The sequence below is a fragment of the Ictalurus punctatus genome, chromosome 1 (genome assembly GCF_001660625.3).
Source record: "Ictalurus punctatus breed USDA103 chromosome 1, Coco_2.0, whole genome shotgun sequence".
NCBI classification, from domain to species: domain Eukaryota; kingdom Metazoa; phylum Chordata; class Actinopteri; order Siluriformes; family Ictaluridae; genus Ictalurus; species Ictalurus punctatus.
Genome location: NC_030416.2, coordinates 3,077,760 through 3,098,847, shown reverse-complemented (window position 1 = coordinate 3,098,847; position 21,088 = coordinate 3,077,760). Strand labels below are relative to the sequence as shown.

At 40.8% G+C, this 21,088-nt stretch overlaps 1 protein-coding gene across 4 annotated transcripts in view; it reads right to left on the bottom strand.

Annotated features, from left to right (window-relative positions):
• srcin1b (SRC kinase signaling inhibitor 1b) overlaps nt 1–21,088 on the bottom strand; it is a 56,022-nt gene that overhangs the window by 32,924 nt on the left and 2,010 nt on the right. For 3 of the 4 annotated variants that reach the window (XM_053676292.1, XM_053676264.1, XM_047162276.2), the window contains exons 2-3: nt 9,686–9,911; nt 3,010–3,033 (exon numbers count right to left, since the gene is read on the bottom strand). In XM_053676292.1, the coding sequence (XP_053532267.1) occupies nt 3,010–3,033; nt 9,686–9,874 (213 nt within the window). In that variant the 5' untranslated portion in view covers nt 9,875–9,911. Of the gene's footprint in view, nt 1–3,009; nt 3,034–6,355; nt 6,574–9,685; nt 9,912–21,088 lie in introns of those variants that run through there. The other variant, XM_053676313.1, reaches the window with a different exon arrangement.

Here is a 21,088-nt window from a genome sequence, read left to right as displayed (position 1 = left end):
TATGAGACATATAAGTCTGCAGGTTTCTCTGACAGCTGTCATGGTCTGGGGTGCATTTCAGACAGCGATGTAGGAAATGTGGTGCAGATCAATCGGATGATGAACGCTGAGGAAATATGAACAGATTTTGATTTATCATGCAGTACCTTTGGGAAAATAACCGAGTGGTAAAAACGTTCTTCCAGCATGATAATGACTCCCTGAACACACTGCAAACACAATTAAAACCCACTTGAAGCAAAAGACAGATGGCCAAACAGTACTAAATCGGGCACCTCAGACCAGAAATAAACATTGTTAAAGCTGTGTGAGATCACTTGGGCAGCTTACATCAAAAGAAAAGTTATAGAAAATTGTTGCTGAAGGATTCCAGCAAGTAAATACACAATATGGCCAAAACTGTGTGAACCCATACTGTATGTAGTTCTTCCCTAAACTGTTGTCACAAAGTTGGAAGAACACAACTGTATCGAATGTCTTTGTATGTTGTATCATTACAATTTCACTTCACTGGAATTAAGAGAAACCTGTTTGAGTGTGACAGTGCCCCTGTGAACTAAGTGCGGTCCATGAAGACATGGTTTGCCAAGGTTGGAGTGGAAGAACCCAAGTTGCCTGAGCCTTGATCTCAACCCAACACTTCTGAGATGAACTGGAACACCAATTGCACTCCAGGCCTCCTTGCCCGACTTCAGTGCCTGACCTCACTAATGCTCTTGTATCTGAATGGACAAACATCTACAACCACGTTCTAACCCAAATTTAGTAGCAGGCCTTCCCAGAAGAGTGGAGGTTACTATAGTATAAGAACTCAATCTGGAATGGCATGTTCAAAATGGATGTATGGGTGTGATGGTCAGGTGACCAACTGTTTCCAAACACATCACCAATGCCCACAATTCCCAACCAGAATACTTCATAAAACAAGGAATATCTATAGCAATGCTAAATTAACCAGTGTCACCCAGGCTTCTGTAATCATCAACTTTTGTGTAATTATGACTTATAGTATAAGTATATTGTCATATGCAGGGATACTAGTTAGTAAAATACATTAGACATATTATTAACTTTGTAATGGGAATTAGCCAAACGGTTCCTATTAATCACTGTAAGGAATAAAACATGTTGGGGACACAGAAATTTGGCAACACTAACAATTTAACATCTGCGAATCAAGTTAGTTACTGTTATCAGTTTTTCCTGTTATCGACTTTTCCATTGTGAATATGGATTCACAATCTATTCAGTGTAGAATTAGCTGAACTGTGGTATCTTGTTGTATAATGAGATACTTGAAAATTCAGTACATCAGTGCTTCCTTGTTTTCTTGTAGGCAGCAGGATACAGAGGCAGGAATTATAAAGGGCATTAAACCACAGCTTGTTACCACAAGGTCATCACGAAAGATCACAAGACTCCTGTGGGGAAACTTTAAATCCCATTAGAAAACCATCAAATTCATACAGAATCAATCCCAGCTCAGCATTTAAACCATTAAGAGGGGAAATTTTTCACAGGTCCTTCGGATGGTTAAAGTTCTTCACTTCCTTACGATGAACCTTTCCACAAAGGGAAACCCACTGTCATGTGGAGGGTTGGAAAATAGTTGTGTAATTGTACTTAAGTACTATTTGGAAGATTTGTATTCAAGTATTACTCAAATGTCTCCTTGATGTCATCTTCAATTAAATTTACCAAATATATAACATTTTGTGCTTCTTACATTTTCATTTGGACCTTTCATTTTGACTTGTTACAAATCTCAAATGCCATGAGATTTTTTTTCTTAGTAAGATGCTGTCTTTTGCTGGATTCCATAATACATATTTAGAACTCATCATTAAATCTAAAGAAGTATGTTGCGTTAACTTTTTTTTAATTTATTTTTTTAAGAGTTTTGTAAATGATCAAGCTAGATAAGTTTTAGAAATTAGCTAGCTAGTTACATTTTTTGTGAAATTAGCTAGGTAAATTAGTTATGTCTTTAAGTTTTGTAAATTAGCTAGCTAGTTGAATTCTGTAAAATAGCTTGCTAGTTAACTTTTGTTTATGGTACTAATATGCATTAGCATTCAATTCAACAGGGTTATAAAACTTAAGACTTATTGCTTAAATAGTACTTAAGTACCATTTTTTTTAAACATTCATTTACTTATTACAAATCTCAACACCATGATGATTTGTCTTTTATTTCTTTTTCTTAGTATGATGTTGTTGCATAGCTTTGACACACGGCTGTTCATAATACAGTGTCCTTCTTATTCAGAGTAGCCTTTATGTAAGAGTCCTAGAAATCCTTCTCTTCCTTGAAGAGAACATATTTGAATTAAAAGCTTCAAATGATATACTTTTGCTAAGATTCTAATAAAGTAACCTAGCAACTGTTTCTAAAAGAGGCAATTAAACTTTCTGTGTGATGCTAAATGAACATGCACTGTGGATGTGTATGAGGCTCCACGCTCCGTCATTAGACCCTCCCTGCATATTCAGCAACTCTATTCTTCCTCTTCTCTCTTAACGGCGGAATAATTCATGTGCTAAACTCGTCGGGTAAATGAATTGTCCTGCTGCTTACAACCCATAATGTGATGATATAGCAAACACAGGAGTGATTACTGAATATATTACAGAGTGAATAATCCAGGCTGTGTGCCGCCGTGTAGCGATTGGTCTGTTTGTCTCTTATCGAGTTACTTCTGTTAGATGCTATTGTTAAAAACGAAAAATTCTTGATTCTGGCCAAAAAAAGTGTTGATTCATTTTCTACCTCTGGCTACAACGTGAATCACATGAACATATCAACATGCTCTTTTGCATACGTTAGCGTTTCTATAGTAACAGCTCGTTCACAGGTATGTGTACGGTGGATGCTATACGTTAAATATCACCATCTTTGAGATGTGCGGTTATTGGACAAGGGAAAGACATGAAACAATGAATCATCAACAAAATAGAGAAAGAAATACATTTATTTATCTATTAGACATAGACTTTCAGAGTACTGACCTTAAAGCTCCAGTAATGTGGTTGCTGAGAGAGAGAGAGAGAGAGAGAGAGAGAGAGAGAGAGAGAGAGAGAGAGAGAGAGAGAAAGAGAGAGAAAGTTAAACCTTTCACATTCATTTAAACAAAATTTTTGTCTTGTCCTAGGAAGAATGAGCAAACAAAAATAGTCAAGACACAATGGGGGAGAGAGGGAGAGGGGGGGGGGGGAGAGAAGGGGAGGGGCAGGGGGGGCAGATAGATATGACACAGGCTTTAGCAAATTAAATCGACCAGTTCTCTCCCATTCTTTATTACGATTCTCACGATTACAATTCATACAGGTGAAAACACACACACACACACCATGATAAAGGCTTAACACACTCTCTGTTGAATCTTAGTCACATAGACATACAAACAGATGGTGAGAACGGCTGCTGGCCTTTATTATAAAGGCTAATTGCAAAGCAACCTGACTGCCTTGTGGCCATACACCTACATAGTAGCAACGTGAGAGTATGTACACAAACACACACACACACACACACACACACACACACGCGCACAGAAAGAGAGAGAGAAAGAGACGATCATTTGAATGCATTTAAGCATATTCACCTCAGGCAAATGCGCCTTTAGGTGAATGAGACATAAACCCGTAAAGAAATCCGACACGCACACACACACACACACACACACACACACACACACACACACACACACGTACAGTATACAAACACATGCTGCTAGTTACAAACCAGAACAAATCAGAACACTACATTATGTACTTGTCTAACGATCATATACTTGTTCGTTTGTTTCCCTTAAGCCTAATTCACATCACACCACACTGCACCATTTCGTTTTTTGTACACCTACATGGAGAAACAACGAAAACTCACAATCTCATGTAAGGTTTTTTGTTTGTTTGTTTGTTTTTATAAGGTGAATGGTTTTGTTATCAGTATTAAGACTGTATAAACAGATTCTCAGTCTCCCGTGTGGTAACTAGCTGGGAAAATGTTAGCACATAGCTAGCTCTTGGTCTAAGCTTGATCTGTTCATCAATAACCAATAATATCTGACGTGTCAAGTTTGAATATAGGGTTAGTCTGTATCGATGCGCTTAACTAGCTAGCATCATATCTTATTATATTCCATGAGCTACCTTTTATTTCTTTCTTTTTTTAGGTTTCTAGGCAACCAAAACCTGAGGCTTGGGACTTTGACTTTCCTGAGGAGCTTATCAGCGTATGATTCATCCAGCCCTGCAAGCTCATCCAGAAGTTCAATTGAAAGCTTTAACCTTCCAGATTATTATCCAGCGATCCATCGTGAAGCAGATTATTCTGTAACTACTATGATTTTTTTTTAGTAACTACTGTAGGGAGACTAATAGGAAAGAAATGTGGTTCTGAGGGACATAGTGGCTGATGCCTGAAGCTCTGTGTGCTTGATCGAACAAAATAAACACTACCCAGAGCACGGTATAGTCACTGGATCTGTATATATGGATATATATATATATATATATATATATATATATATATATATATATATATATATCTTGTATTCTGTCTTTAATAGTTATAAGTGAGTTTTATAAGCATGATAGTTATTGAGAAAGTTTGTGGCTGTTTCGCGATGTCAGCCAAAACTGTGGAAGTAGGCGATTCTTGGCCACGTTTCATGAAGAAGAATACCAGAGTCTTTGGTCAAAGCTGGAAGTCTGACTTTTGGGACTAGTCTTGGGCCATAATAACTTATTTTTACGTTTTTTGAACAACAGCCAAACACATCGTATGGTGCTTAAGGTCACAAACCACTTCCTTCAATGCCTATGCTAATGCTACAGCTTTCTACAGAGTACTTTTACGGTACTTATTTTTCGTATTGCTACCAGAACACGGATTTATCCTGATTATACGTATACTGATCGTTTAAGTATATCTCTTTAAGAAAATTCGGCCTTCCCGTCTAAAGAGACGTTTAGACTAAATTTACGAGTAATTTACAGGTTGAACGCACATGAACACCTCTACAAAGTTGTAATCGCGATTGGGGAAACTCTGGGTTTTCTTTGAGCTCCGAATTTCCAATTCGGGGGGGGATTGTCGGTAAGAAAACACGGTGGAATCGACGGATGCGACATCTGTAGTTAACGGTAAATTTGTTGAAATTGAGCGTTTACTCGTCTCAGAAGCGGATTTCAGTTATTGTGTTATTGTCAGGCTTTTTTTTTTTTTTTTACAATAAAACTAGATAATTGCCTGCGCAAAGTACGATAGCGTTGTACAATTCCGATATAATACGTAGCGATAAAGTTTACCGTTTAAACTTCACGATGTAGCTAGCTGAACAGCAGAATGTGACGCGGGTGGCCATCTTGAACGAATCAACGGAATGGCTTTTTTTCTTTAGGCCCGCCTCGTGAACATCGAAGAAGTAATAGTTCCTGCTGTTTTACACAATTTATGATCAGAAGTGTTGTTTCAAGTAAGTGCAAGATTTTGGGAAAGATGACGTGAGATCTTTTGAGGCTTCCGTTACTGGTTGGAAAGAGGTGCATTGTGGGAAATTTGATTAGTCTTCAAAGTATTCCTTTAAGGGAAGATGTAATTCAGGTAAAATCCCCATCTTGTAGGTGTAGTATAGTCATCTCAACCAAATGCACATGAGATCCTTCTCAGTTTGTTTCTCATTGTGTGAGTGTGTGTGTGTGTGTGTGTGTAAGAAATCAGGAAGCAGAGTTGAGGGATGAAATTGCGACACAGTCTGCATGCCAAGCAGGCTCATGTGCCCACCCATTCTGCCCTCTCTTCCTCTGCCATTCCCACACACACACACACACACACACACACACACACACACACGCACACAGTTCTACACATTTTCATCTCTTTACGTCTCTGCCCAGCATGCCCCCTTTCTTTCTCTGTCTGTCTCTGTATGTCCCTCTTTCTAACACACACACACACACACACACATACACACACACACACTCTCTCTCTTATACACACTGCGGCAGGCTTTCCAACCACACCTGCTGCCCACCTCATGCCCCCCACACACTATAACGACGACTACATTCTAGCCACTAGCCTATAAGCAATGCTATAAACAAAACACAACATAACACACACACACACACACACGCACACACGCACGCACGCACACACACACGCACACACACACACCTTTCCTTATCACAGTCCTCCTTCTCACCTGGTTAGATGATCATTATCCTCCACCTTATCCAAAACACAAACCAGTTAGGTAGACAATTTCTCTCTCTCTCTCTCTCTCTCTCTCTCTGTTTGTTCAGTGCAAATTGTTCATGTCTTCATCGATTAATGAACGTAACATACCATTGCTAATTAATCCTCCTCCCTCGCGTGCCTCCTTCCACCCCTCCTCTCCTCCTTTTCCCTCTGTCTCTCCATCCGTCTCTCCGTTTCCAGGCTGCAGATCACAGAAAATCCCTTGCCTCTGGAGCTTTTCGCTTCTCTCTCTCTCTCTCTCTCTCTCTCTCCTTCTCTCTTCTTGTTCCCTCACTTGCCCCTTCCTTCCCTCCCTCCCTCCCTCCCTCCCCTCCCTCCCTCGCTCTCTCTCTCTCTCTCCCTCTCTCCCACTCACACTCTCACTCACTCACTCACTCACTCACTCACTCACTCATTCATTCATTCACTTTCTCTCTGCCTTCTCTACCATTATGGACACCCATCATCCCCTTTCATCATCTTTCCCTGGTTATTACTTCTTCCCTCTGTCTCTATGTCTGTGTCGTTCTCCACCTTGCCGGTTCTCACCATGTGATCTTTTCGATCGCCTTATATGGGCGCCAGGTTGCCGTGGAAACGTCCGACTCCACCTGCCACCAACCCCTCCCTCCCCCCCCTTCCCATTTCTGTTGCTAACAGCGGAGTACAAACAGATAGAGCAAACAGAAAGGAAGGGAAGGAAAGAGCACAGGGGATTAAAAAAAAAGAGGAGAGTTTTTTTTATTGAGAAAAAGGGAGTGAACCTGCCGAGAGAAGGTGACATGGGAAAGAAAGATACGTACAGAAGAGAAGGCAGAGAGAAAAGATCACATAGAAGAAGGCAGAAGAATCGGCAAAAATCCTAGGACTAGGTTGCAAAAGTAGAGGTTTTACATTTTATGCAAATTAGCTCAAAATCTGAATGGGCGGAGTTACAGTTGGGCATAGAGAATTTGTTCACACCAAGGGAACAAAGTCTCAAGGACTAACAGTTCTGGAGACGTGGGCCAAAAAGTAAAACGCTACGGTAGAGTGTCACCATCAAGTCGATCAACCTCATCTCTCTTTCCTGAGTAGCAGGAGGGAGTTTAGTACTATCTACTGACCAAGCTTCACGTCTATTGACCAAGCTTCAGGCCTGCACCACTCATTTGAGAGCAGAAGAAGAACAACAAAAAAAACAAGTGGTTCCAAGCATTAATGCTAGGCCCCCTATTTACTTAGCATGGATCGCAGCCACTGGATTAAAGCCACTAGCGCTAACATACTTCTCATCTTTTGTCTCATCATATTTTTTTTATTATTTTGGGAGCCACCATTAGCTAAAGCAAATTAATACTTTCCAACCTAATGTCTATTCACTTTGTCTGTAGCATATATGTGAAAACCAGAGAAAAGAATTTCCACGGAAATATCCATATTAGTGGAAGTGAAGGGGAGTTGTCAAAATACATTTTTCCATTTTACTCTTTCGGCTGCTCTCGTTCGGGGTCACCACAAGAGATCACCCGTCCACAGATTTTATTCTGGCACAAGTTTCACACAAGATGCCCTTCATAACACGACCCTCCCCATTTTGGGATGGGTAATGAGAGTGCACTGACTCGTGCAACCCTCCAGTGGCTGGGGTTGGTCCCTTGACCAGGAATCAAACCTGTGCCACGGCAGTGAGCGCGCCGCTTGCTAGCCACTAGTATACCAGGGAACCCAATAAAAGTCTGTGACTAAATAACACAAATTCAAAACTACCACCATTACGCACTAACAATAACAGTCTTAAGTTGAGGTAGACTTGGGATTCTTTCCAGCACTGGTTTTATCAGGTATTCACATGGGGCAATACAGCAAAAAGTGATTCAGATTTGTGGTGTCCATGCAACATCAGACAGAAACCGATCACAAACTCCTTCCTCCGAAAAAGAAAAAAAAAACTAGTTCCATTCTGGAAAAGAAGAATTATACAGATTTAGAGCCTGATGAAGAGATACCTTTGTCTAGTGGTCAACAACTGCCATGAGAAGGGAAAGAGAAAGAATATGAAGAGAACGGAATGCAAGAACAGAGGAGAAATGTGCTGGGAATGGGGGGGGAGGGGAAGGATAGAGAAGGAATATCAAAAGGAGAGAGAAAGGTGAAGGAAAGGATATGCTAGGAATGTGAAAGGAATGGAAAGGATAGGAAAGGAAGTATAGGGAAGGAAAGAGAAGTATAGGGAAGGGATGGGAAAGATAGGAAGGGAAGGGAAGTATAGAGAAGGGAAGGGATGTGAAGGGAAGTATATTGAAGAGAAGTATAGAGACGTGAAGGGAAGTATAGGGAAAGGAAGAGAAGTATAGGGAAGGGAAGTCTAGGGAAAGGAAGTATAGGGAAGTGAAGGGGAGGGAAGGGAAGTATAGAGAAGGGATGGGAAGGGAAGTGTAAAGAAGGGAAGAGAGGTATAGGGAAAGGAAGTATAGGGAAGTGAAGGGAAGCGAAGTATAGAGAAGTGTAGGGAAGTATAGGGAAGTGAAGTATAGGGAAAGGAAGGGAAGTATAGAGAAGGGGTGTTTAGGGAAGGGATGGGAAGGGGAGTATAGGGAAGGGAAGTAAAGAGAAGGGAAGGGAAGTATAGTGAAGGGAAGTATAGGGAAGGGAAGCATAAAGAAGGGAAGGGAAGTATAGAGAAGGGAAGGGAAGTATAGGGAAGGGAAAGCAAGAGAAGGCACAAAGAAAAGGGAATGGAAGGATTGATGAAAAATGTGAAGGGAAGGAAGGGGAAAGAAAGACAGTGAAGAAATGTCAAGGAAGGATAGAGAAAGGAATGGTTGCAAAGTTGCAAAGGTTGCAAAGGGAAGGGTACAAAAGTATAGGGAAGGGAAGGATAGTGAGGGGATGTGAAAGAGGGGGAAGGGAAAGGACAGGTAGATGGGAAATGTGAAGGGAAGGGCTGGGGAAAATAAGTTTGCTAGGGAAGGAAAGTGAACAGAAGGATAGGGATGGGGTGCAAAAGGAAGGGATGGGAATTAGTGAAAGTATAAGGATTGGAAGCAAAGGGAGTGAAGGGAAAAGATGGAGAGTGAAGGGAAAGAGAGAGAAGGGATCTGAGAAGGAAGTGGACAGATAGATGGGAAATGGGAAGGAAAGAAAGGGGAAAGAAACGTATGGAGAAGGGAAGCATAGGGAAGCCATGTGAAAGATGGGGAAGGGAAAGCCAACATGACAAATATACACTGAGATACACAGTGTATCTTCTACTGTATATCACCCCCCTCCCGCACACACACACACACACACACACACACACACACACACACACACACTCATCTGCTGCCTCACACAGTCCTTCTTATAGCTATTCAAGACAACACTCCCTTCTCTGTAACAGCATGCCAAGTCATGTTTAACATGTTTTCAGAGCAGCTCACACACACACACACACACACACATACAAGTACATACCTGCTGGCGTGAACAATTGGCACTGACGAGGGTAGCAGCATGCTGAGGTGGATATTTGCCCCGCTGTCTCTCAGCATCCCCTGCATGCAGCTTGGCCATTGCCTCGACATCTGGGTTGGAGAAGCGGCGGGCCGCGTTGCCCAGTGTGTGGTACTGACGTTGGTATTCACCATGCTCTCCTCGCAGCATCCTTCTTCTGTCCTACCTTCCTCTCACCTGGCCAGATCTGTATGGTTAAAGGTCAACAGGTCAAAGGTCAGACATATAACAGGAAAGATCAGAGTTCTACTGTTATAGCCTAGCTCTGTCGAAAAACATTCCTGATTCGGTGCTATTAGAGGAATAAAACGCTCCGGGACGAGCTATTAATGGAGAGTAATCAACTTCTGCGTATTATTAACAGCAACTCAGCTTCGCACCAGGCCGCATCGCACCAGCCCGTCATGTTTTATTCCTTACTTGTAGCTGATATCTTTCTGCTCTGGGGGTTTGGTTGCTTCTAGTATTGCACACACACACACACACACACACACACACACACACACACACACGCACATCAGCTAATACAGCTTTGGGCTACTGAGCTGTTGAGATTTAGAGATTTATATAGAAAATGGCAGCAGGAGTGGATGAGGGAGGGAGGAAAAAAAAGGAGGCGTCTTAAAATAAGAAGAAGATACGGAGCAGGAAATTGTCTGATGATGAGATTCAATCCGAACGCTGCTCGAGTCCACGTCCTGACACCTAGCTGAGAGTGAGTAACATAAATCAATAAATAAACGAGCTGGTTGGTATTTCTAATTCATTTTTTTCTTTGTGTGGTATTTCAGTGCTCATTTTATTTCAAAAGATGCCAAATAATTTTTTTTTTCCCCAAAGTGCAACACGAAATCGATAACACAAACACGAACCCAAAGTCGACAGCGACCGAGGGTTAGTCAAGAGATACTCCGAGGTTAAAAATATATCGTAGAGGGGAAATAGAGCTCGGAATAAACACAAAGGACGGCAAGGCTTCACTACTAGGATATCTGTATGTAGCATTTATATTTTCAGTGGAGGTTTTTTCGTTTAATTCATCTACATGTTTTCTTGTTGTTGTTTTTTTTAATTTGCGATGAACAATTGAATAAACTCAATGTCCAAATCAAGCTAGGTGGCAGGACCTTCTTCATCTTCAGTAAACGTTTTATCTTGATCAAGGTCACGGTCACGGTGTTTCCGCAGCCTATCCTGGTGCAACATCTAACCCGAACCCCAACCCGAACCCTAACCCGAACCCTCATCCAGACCACCAGAGGGCACCCTCTCCTGAATTATAGCCCAGTTTCGATATTACTTCCATCTACTTGGAAGAAGCCGGAGAACTCAGAGGGAATCCCATGGGTACAGCAGCCATGCTGCTTTAAATTCATTTCGTTTTGTATTTTATTTTATGTGTACATATTCTCTATATGTGTACGTTAGGGATGAACCTTCTAAACTCCAGTCATGTTTATATACTTGTATACTGTATCTAATTCCTATTTAATGTGTACATTTGCTGTACCTGCTGTAAGTGTATGTGTACACACCATTGTCTTTTCATTTATGAATTTCATTTTTTTTTTCATAGTGGACACTACTGTGGTACATCGTACTGTTTAAACTGTTTTTCAAATGGTGATAACACTGAAAATGGGTGTTAAGGAAGGATATAAACAGCAGGCGCTGGCGTCACACCAAACCCATAAAATATCCAACCCACACACTTGCTGTGTTACAGTATATCTCTGAAATAAGAAATAAAGCATCACGTAGCACGCCTCTCCATCTTCGACACATTTAGAAGCCTAACCAATCATGCAAGATCACGCAGACTGATCACTACATCAGCCTTAAGGCTTATTCAGTATGGATTAATGCTTTGGGGACGGTTCTGTTGTGCCATTTTCAACCAGATTCGGCTGCTCGATTTGCACCCGAAACGAAACGTCTCAAACTTCCACAGATCTCGTCCTCCAGAAATACAATGATTTGCTTCCTGGAGGTGATAGATGTGAGAAATGAATGAGAATTGATTGGCCTAGTTTCCGTTATTACTCATCATATTTCGCAAAATTTGCACGCAAATATATTTTTTTTTTACGCCTCCTGTGATCTAAGTCAGCATATTTAGATATAGGTGTGATTTATGATTTTATTACCTCTGCTTCTTTTTTTAAAAAAAAAACAAAAAAAACACTGGAACAAAATTGCTTTTACCAAAGAACGAGTTTGACAAATACTTCTTTGGCGTTTTTTGGGGAGGGTTTGCGCAATTAAAAATCGCACTTCTATTCGAGAACCTTCCGAAGTACAATTACATTTCACTTAGGAAATAAGAACACGCAGAGCCGCAGTTACAAAAATAAATAAATTCTAACATAACACCTTGTGACCAATTAGAATTGAGAATGCAGCACACTGTGGTATAATGCAAAGTAAACCCTTAAAAACGTGAAGCACCATTATAATAAATGAGCATTACTACAATATGTTTGTTGTCCATTTTTATAAAAACGTAATGTTCTGACATGCTTCAAGCGTTCTACATAAATGTAGTATATTGTTGCTCTATAACCTGTCATCTGTACCCCATATTGCATGCACTACTTAAACATAATCAAGTCACAGTGTAGGGTCAATCTCTATTGCTCAGTCTGGTATTACTTGCTGCATCCTGTGTGTATATATATGAGTGCGTGAGTGTGTGTGTGTGTGTGTGTGTGTGCGTTAAAACATTTTTCCTGCTGTGTCAGACATCTTCGCGGCAGAAGGGCGGACAAGAGAGCAGCTTTCATGCTTGAGCCCTTACATACAAATTAGAGACAGGTGGCCGCATCGGTAAAACAACAACAACAACAACAAATAGGTACTTCCTTAATCATAAGGATGGAGAAATAAATAAATAAATAAATAAATATGCAAATGAGAGTCGTTTGCAGCTCCTTGATATGTTTTCATTTAGGCGGGTGCCAAAGCCCCGCCTACTTGTTTTCTATTGGTTCAAACAGCTGAAAGTCATCAACTCACACTACGATGAAGTAAGCACCAAGAAGAAAATGTCCGACGTCCTTATGCCATCCGATCCCTTTTTGCAAACAGTTTTGGGGGGTTTTTTTTGTTTTTGTTCCGCCGGACAAAATTTTATTCACATTCGTACTGAAAAACACTACACCTAAACTGTAAACTTTAATAAACTATTTATTAATCATTCATATTTTGGGGTCATAAATGGCTTTTTTTTTTTGTTTCCTGACTGAAAAAAGTGTTGGGAGCGAAGTCTTCCCAAAGTCACACATTAACATTTGGTGTGTTTATAATGTGCCGTTATATTGACAGATAATAATAAATTAGATGGAGGGGGGGAAGGGGTGGAAATAGTCTAAAAAATTTGATTAATATCTCCATTTTTCACTCCTTAGTCCTGGATCGTGGTTTTAACCACACTGCGTCTCGCAACAAATTCATGGGAATTCATTCATTTGTTCATTCATTTATCTTCAGGACACGCTTGATCCTGTAGAGACTGATGAATGAGGAGTATGATCTAGTAATTAGTACGAATTAGCTAAGGATATAACTATAAACAGTTACACTAATACACTAATAACCTCACCACTGTGCTTTCCTAATAGTCCCCAATCCCCCATTTTGTTCCTCCAACAGATCCTCTCGGTTTCATGACGAACGTTGATGTTTGTCAGAAACACGAGTTCGGATTAATCAACCTCACATCTCAGGTGACTCACACCTCCATAATCTCCCGCTATTCACAGCCCGTAGTAAACACCGTCTCACTGTCTGGCTTCGCGTAATTTATACCGTGATGGTGATGATGATAACGGGACGCCTGATTTATGTCTCTGTGGGCTGATTTTCTAAATCTCCTGTGGCAAATTAAAATTCTAGCCGTGACTGATAACATCTCTTTCTGTCTGTCTGTCTGTCTCTCTATCGCTTTTCCCCTATGTCCACCCCCACCCACCCACACACACTCACACTCTCTCTCTCTCTCTCTCTCTCTCTCTCTCTCTCTCTCTCTCTCTCTCTCTCTCTCTCTCTCTCTCTCTCTCTGTTCTCATACACACAATTGTTTGGAATATTCCACAAGGCGCGTGTCCATATTGCATTGTCCAATTTTCCCGAGGATCATGGGAAGAAGAAACGTTCTCTCGTTCTTTTTGGAACTCTGAGAACGTTTACGCTAATATTCGAACTTTAGATTAGACTCTATGAAAAGTGCGTTTCTGACCTTCTCGGCTGACGGAGAGAACGCCGGAGGAACAAAACTGACACGTTGAACCGCAGTAAGAACCGATAAAGGAGCCATTTCCATCAAGAGAGATAGAGAAACGGCTGGAGCGATGGAAAAGCAGACGGATGGGTTTTTATCATGAGCTGGGTTTTGGGTCAGACATAAGCGGGATGAGAAATGCCACGGCAGCCTTCGGAGTCTGCTAAGGACACTGAAATATGACATAATCCCAAACAAGGTCATTACTTAGGCCCGAGCGTGGCGACAGCGAACGTCTTCGCTGTCATAAATCCACATGGCTGCTGTGTACACAGCCTTGGCCCGTTAAATGACACAGGGAAAAATAAAAAGACAGAGCAAGAGAGAGAGAGAGAGAGTGTTGCTTGACAGGGATAAAGGATTATGAGTGCTGGATTAATGAACAGGTTTTGATCATCAGATTGAAGGTTTAACTGTGGACGTCTGGTGACTCAGAGGCTCGCAATGCTTCAGGGTCTTTTTCGGCCGTTGCATTTTTGGGTTTTGAATAAAACTCGCCTGCTGGAAAATAGAAAACAATTCACTGAAGGGGAAAGGACAGGGGACTTGAAAGCAAAAAAATTGCAAACACAACGGTAGATATTTGCACACATCTGTTCTCTCTGTTCATATTAACCTGCTCGATAGGGGAAGAGTGGACACTGCAGAGAATTTTGTGCTGACGACACGGACAAGAAGCCGCTGGAAGAACGTTAAAGGCTAATTCGGTTTTAATTGGCATCAGTGGTGAAACAGCACGACATGGACACACACACAGGGTTTTGGGCGCTGGCTGCTCCTGATTCAGGTCCAATCTTGTGTGTTCACACCTGCCAGCAGCACTTTTCCAAGCCATTTAATAACCGACCGAGTCGACGGAGATACACTCATGAACATGAAATGCTGCATGACTGGCTCAGTGTTTGGAACGAAGTCTTTCCAAAGTCCTACAGCGCTGTACCAGATGTTACACACATTAATACATGAATAAATAAATGCGTCATTATACTGACAAATAAAAAGGAAGGGTACGGTACAAACAATTAGACTGGGTTTGTGTTTTTCAATTCTTCTATACTTCAATAACGAACTATGTTTTGAAAATAGATCTCCATGTCTGTCCTTAAAAGCATGACGCAAATGAAATAATGCACCATTTAGGGCTGGAAGTCGTTATGTTAGAACCTATTTAGTGCACGTACAGGTATGTACAGTAGTACCACCGATTACGTGCTTTTTAATTTCAGATTTTAATCGAAATTTCATACTGAACGTAAATAAAAGTCCATAAAAAGCAATTCACTGTAGGGGAAAGGACGTGGGACGTGAAAGACGCATTCTGCGAGCGACATTTAGCAAGACGAACTGACCTGTGGATTTACAAGCCTTGGATCTGTGAGCTAATAAAAAACACAAAGGTGGGATTGTCATCTCTTTGGTCAGGAAAACAAACAGAGCTGCTGCTCAATATTATAATTAAATAATGTCAAGGGGCCTTCTAGAAAGTTCTTAGCCATGTTGGCGACTCTGTGCTACTCCTACTATGCGAACTGTACCACATCCCCTTGAGATAATGCTTGAGATAAAAAGGTTATATTATATATATATATATATATATATATATATATATATATATATATATATATATATATATATATATATATATATATGTGTGTGTGTGTGTGTGTGTGTGTGTGTGTATATATATATATATATTTTTTTTTTTTACTTGATGAAGGGCGCCAATAATTCTGGAGTGACGGTATATGAGTCAATAACTTCTTCCTACTTTCAAGATCTGTATTTTGAACATTAGCATAGGGTTTATACAGTAGGTGCCTCCTCACTCATCCTTGTATCGCTGGCCTGGGGCCGTGGCCAAGATAGCCGCCAAGTGCACTGATCTTTGTATAAAGACTTGACCAAAGCAAGAACTGTTTTTTTTTCTTTAATCACTAACACAAAATGAGTTAAGAGCATCCATGTGATACCATTTAAAAAACATTTCTTCTACAGTCTTCGTAATATAATATAATACTTTTAATTAGCGCTGTTTTTTTCATAAATGATGGAATAAAAACAGCCCTTGATGGGACACTTAGACTACTTAATGCACACAGAGCCCCAGGCTACAAACCACTCATCATTCTCTCTCTCTCTCTCTCTCGGAGGAGGAAAATGTCTCTTTAACCTTTGACCTTGATGACAGGCTGCCTGCTGAGGGAGAGTAATGCTAATGTTAAAAAAATTAATTCATTAAATAAAACCCGCAAGGACACACACTTATAATAGTATGAGGAATCAGGCATTTAATTAAAATTTACAGATATTCCTACAGCCACACTACATACTACAGGTACTTCTCTAATGTCGAGTCCTACAGCCCTAATCGAGTGTTAATATCTCAAGTCACCACTTTCACATTTCAGATATGCTTTTTTTTGCCCATTCATCATCCTCTACAAGTGTCTCAAACCCTATTAGACGTTCCAGGAGGAGGCTCGGGAGGGGAGGGCAACATTTACGGTTTAGCTGCAGCATTAATGGCTTTTCACCCTCAGGACAAATGCAAATAAAATTCTCCGAAGAGAAAACGTCATTCACTGAAGGGGAAAGGACGTGTGACATGAAAGGCATGCATTTACTTCTGCATTTTTGTTCACATCTCGGTCTTGTAAGCTGATAGAAAACAAGTGGGCGAGGGGACTGTACCGTCCCGTCCAACAACATACATTAGGGTGGTATACACTCCCACCTGCTAGGGTTTTCGTTTTAGCACCTCTGGGTTATGAACGTTGGGGGGTGCCAATATTTTGTGAAAACCAGTGATTTGCAGAGAAAATAATGTTAAGAAATGAAAGTGAACTAGATGTTCATGTGTATGAGATAAATGTTTTATATGTTTATTTTGGTTCCATTTTGAAAAGGGGGCCAATAATTCTGGGGTTAGAGTACATAAATGACTAGCAATTTTTTTTCCATATCTGGACATCAAAGACTCAAAATTTTCCTGTTATCAGATTTAGGTGTATGTAACCTGGGTTCCTATCGTTGTGGAGACATTTTACAAAAGGCACACACATATGTGTACACACACACACACACACACACACACACACACACACACACACACACACTCCGTGTCCGTCTGCCAATCAATTTCAGGTGCGTAATTATTACTCGAGCTGCTTCAGATTCTGGAAATACAAAAGGGGTGCATAATGAGACAGGATGTGAATAATAGCGTGACTTCCTGCACCTGTCAATCAGCCATTCACAGCCAATCAGCTGCCTCCAGAAATAAAACTGAAAAGATGTATGAAGGAGTGTAGAAACGAGATCTCTCTCTCTCTTTCTCTCTCTCTCTCTCTCCAGATTTGGGTCCTTACATCTGGCTGACATCAAAAGGAGATATTGTGTGTGTGTGTGTGTGTGTGTGTGTGTGTGTGTGTGTGTGTGTGTGTGTGTGTGTGTGTGTGTGTGTGTGTTAGTTAAATCAAGAAAAAGCCGGAGCAACCACAAAAGAGGAACAAGGGATGGAAAGAGAGGGAGCGAAAGCGTCTGAAAATCAAAGAAAAGAAAGTGGGCGATTATTTGTCATTTTGACAGCCGAATGGTTTGAATTGAATCAGAGAGAGAGAGAGAGAGAGAGAGAGAGAGAGAGCGAGAGAGAGAGAGAGAGAGATTTACTAGTCTGACAGAAAGCAGCCCAAAATAAACAAAAAAGTAAAGGAGAAAGGAAACCATTGAAATAGATAGATAGAAAAGCAGGACAGACAGGGATGGAGGGGTACAGAGATGAAGAAAGAGCACTGTAAGGGGGGAAAACGATGAAGAGATAGAGAAGTGGATAGAAAGAGAGAATGGGTGGAGAAGTGGAGAAAAAATGGGTGGAGAGAAAAGAGATTGAGAGTAAGAGATACAGACAGAGATTCAGAAAGTGGTGGAATGATGGTGAGAAAAGAGAGCTGGGAAAAAAAAGCAATGGAGAGAAGGGGAGATGGAGAGGAGAAGTGATGGATGGAGAGAATGAAGAGTGAAAATAGAGAAGTGGAAGGATAGACAGAGCGGTATGGAGAGGCAGAGAGGTTTAGAAAGAGATGGAATGATGATGAGAAAGAGTTGGAGACAGATAGACAGATAGATAGATCGATAGATAGATAAATAGATAGATACTAGTTTTTATTGGCCTTTGTCCTTTTCGTCCTTGAGGCTGTTAGACACACACACACACACAGCCTGTCTGTACTGATCCATCCATCCTGCACAGTGTATGTGTGTGTGTGTGTGTGTGTGTGTGTGTGTGTGTGTTACTATCCAACACACCGTGTCCCGATCTCATGAGCCTGCAGTTTACACAATGAAGATAGCAGAGAGAAAACACACACACACACACACACACACACACACACACACACACACACACACACACACTTAAACATACGTCACTCTTTCTCATCATCTCTCCTTCTCGCCATCACTTTTCCTCCATCCCTTCTTCTCTACATCCTTCCTTCTGTCCATCCTGTCTCTCTATCACAGTCTTTTTCTCCTACCATCTCTCCTTCTCCCATCTCTCAGGCACCTTTTCTCTCCCTCTCTCCTTCTTCATCTCTCTATCCTATTCTATCCATCTCTCAATTTCTCCCCAGTTATCTATATCTATCTATCTATCTATCTATCTATCTATCTATCTATCTACTCACTGATTTAGCTCTGTGTTCTAGTGCTGAAGGCAAGAGCCATCGTGTGTGTGTGTGTGTGTGTGTGTGTGTGTGTGTGTGTGTGTGTGTGTGTGTGTGTGTGTGTGTTTACACCTGTCTTCTTAATCCACCTGATCTGTCTCTCTTCTTCTCTTCTCCTCTCTCTTGGAACTCATTTGTCCTCCAACTTGTCCCCATCCTGATGTCTTCTGTTTTTGTGTGTATCTCATATAAATAGTTTTAGATCTTCAAACAAAATACAACATAAAACAAAGGCAACCTGAATAAACACACAATACAGCTTTTATTATATATATTTATTATTATTAAAAAAAAGTTATCCAACCCTGTGTGGACCTGTGTGAAAAACTAATTGCCCCTTAAGACTTCAAATCTGGTTGTGCCACCTTTAGCAGCAATAACTGCAACCAAACGCTTCTGATAACTGGAGATCAGTCTTTCACATACTTCTAGGACTAGGACTTACTCCTATGCTTTGGATCGTCGTCTTGCTGCATAATCCAGTTGCACTTGAGTTTCAACTTACGGACTGAAGACCGGACATTTCTCTCAATTATTACAAGTTGCCCAGGCCCTGAAGCAGCAAAGCATCCCCACACCATCGCACTTCCACCACCATGCTAGACTGTAGGTATGATGATCTTTTTGTGGAGATGTGTGTTTAGTTTACATCAGATTTAATGGGACCCCTGTCTTCCAAACAGTTCCACTTTCGACTCATCAGTCCACAGAACATTCTCCCAAAAGGTTTTGACAAAATTCATATGAGCCTTGATGTTCTTGTGGGTTAGCAGTGGTTTTCACCTCACTACTCTTCCATGGATGTCATTTTTGCCCAGTGTATTTCTGATAGTGGAGTCATGAACAGTGACCTTTACTGATGCAAGAGAGACCTGTAGTTCCTTTGATGTTGTCCTTGGCTCTTTTGTGACTTGCTGGATGAGTCGTCGCTGTGCTCTTGGAGGAATTTTGGAAGGTCGGCCACTTCTGGGAAGGTTCACTACAGTGCAGAGTTGAGCCATTATCTCCAAATGGAAAGTTGATTTGATTGAACAGGGTTTTCAGTAATCAGGCCTGGTTGTGACTAGTCCAGCTGAACCCCATTATGAATGCAGTTTCATAGATTTGGTGAATTAATAACTACGGGAGCAAATACATTTTCACACAGGCCCAGTTGGTATTGGATAACTTTTTTGCTTCAGTAAATAAAACTGTATTTTATGTTTACTCAGGTTGCCTTTGTTTTATCTTAGATTTTGCTTTCATTTCTGGAACAATTTAGTATGAGATGTACACAAAAACAGAAGAAAACAGGATGGGGCAAATACTTTTTCACAGCACTATATATCTCAGCTCAAATATTCTCTCTCTCTTGCCTTCTGTCTTCTCTCTCTGTGTGTCTCAGTTTTTCCTTAGGGTATCTGAAGCTTCAAATCACATTTTTATTTGGAAACTTCTGAGGCAGGAAGACAGCATGACAGATGTCCAGCACTAGCAGGGTCCCCAAGTGTACGTTCACTACAACCCACACACACACACACACACACACACACACACACACACACACATTTATATCTCAGAGATATTTTTTGAACCTTAATAGCACTACAGATGGACTAGCGTCATGTCCAGGGTGTATCCCCGCCTCACTTCCAGGATCCTTCCAAACCCTCATGGGCCTGGCAAAATGGGCCAAGCACAAAATGAATAAATAAAGTAGCAATGACCTCTGACAGATGATATACAGGCTGTCAGGAAGCTGTGTTAGGTTCATGAACATGAAGTGGGTCCTGACTTTGAATGAACGTCAGGATTGAGAGAGTACCTAATAAAATGGCAACCCAGTTTATTCATTTAACTATGCATCATTACATCTAAACATATTTCTCCTCATCAAAATATCTCCCATAACAGGCTTTAATTGTGTAAAAACACATGCAAACTTAATAACAATACATCACTAAAGCTATTTAATACAGCTGAAGGGCAAGTATTAATTGGGAAAATCCATGATTTTTCGTATGAAAAAACAGCATTTCAAATGTTCTCAAATGTGAGACAGCTGTCTGTGGTCCCTAATTTTGGACAAATTTATACATCACATTTGTCTGCAGTATTTCTGTACTATGTGATAAAGATCATGATTTTTCAAAAAACAAAGTATTTACCATGATATGAATTATTCAGTATGAAAGGTAGCTATGCTTCTCCCTATCTCAGCTGTATTTCTGCCTCTTTTCCTCTTCCTGCTAGCATCAAAGAGTATCAAAGTGTTTGTGTATCTTTTTTGACGCGATTATACCAGTTCTGTTCTTACCAAGGTCTTCGTTCATCTCCTCCTCCTCCTCCTCCTCCTTCCTGCTGTCTGTCAAATCTTCTACG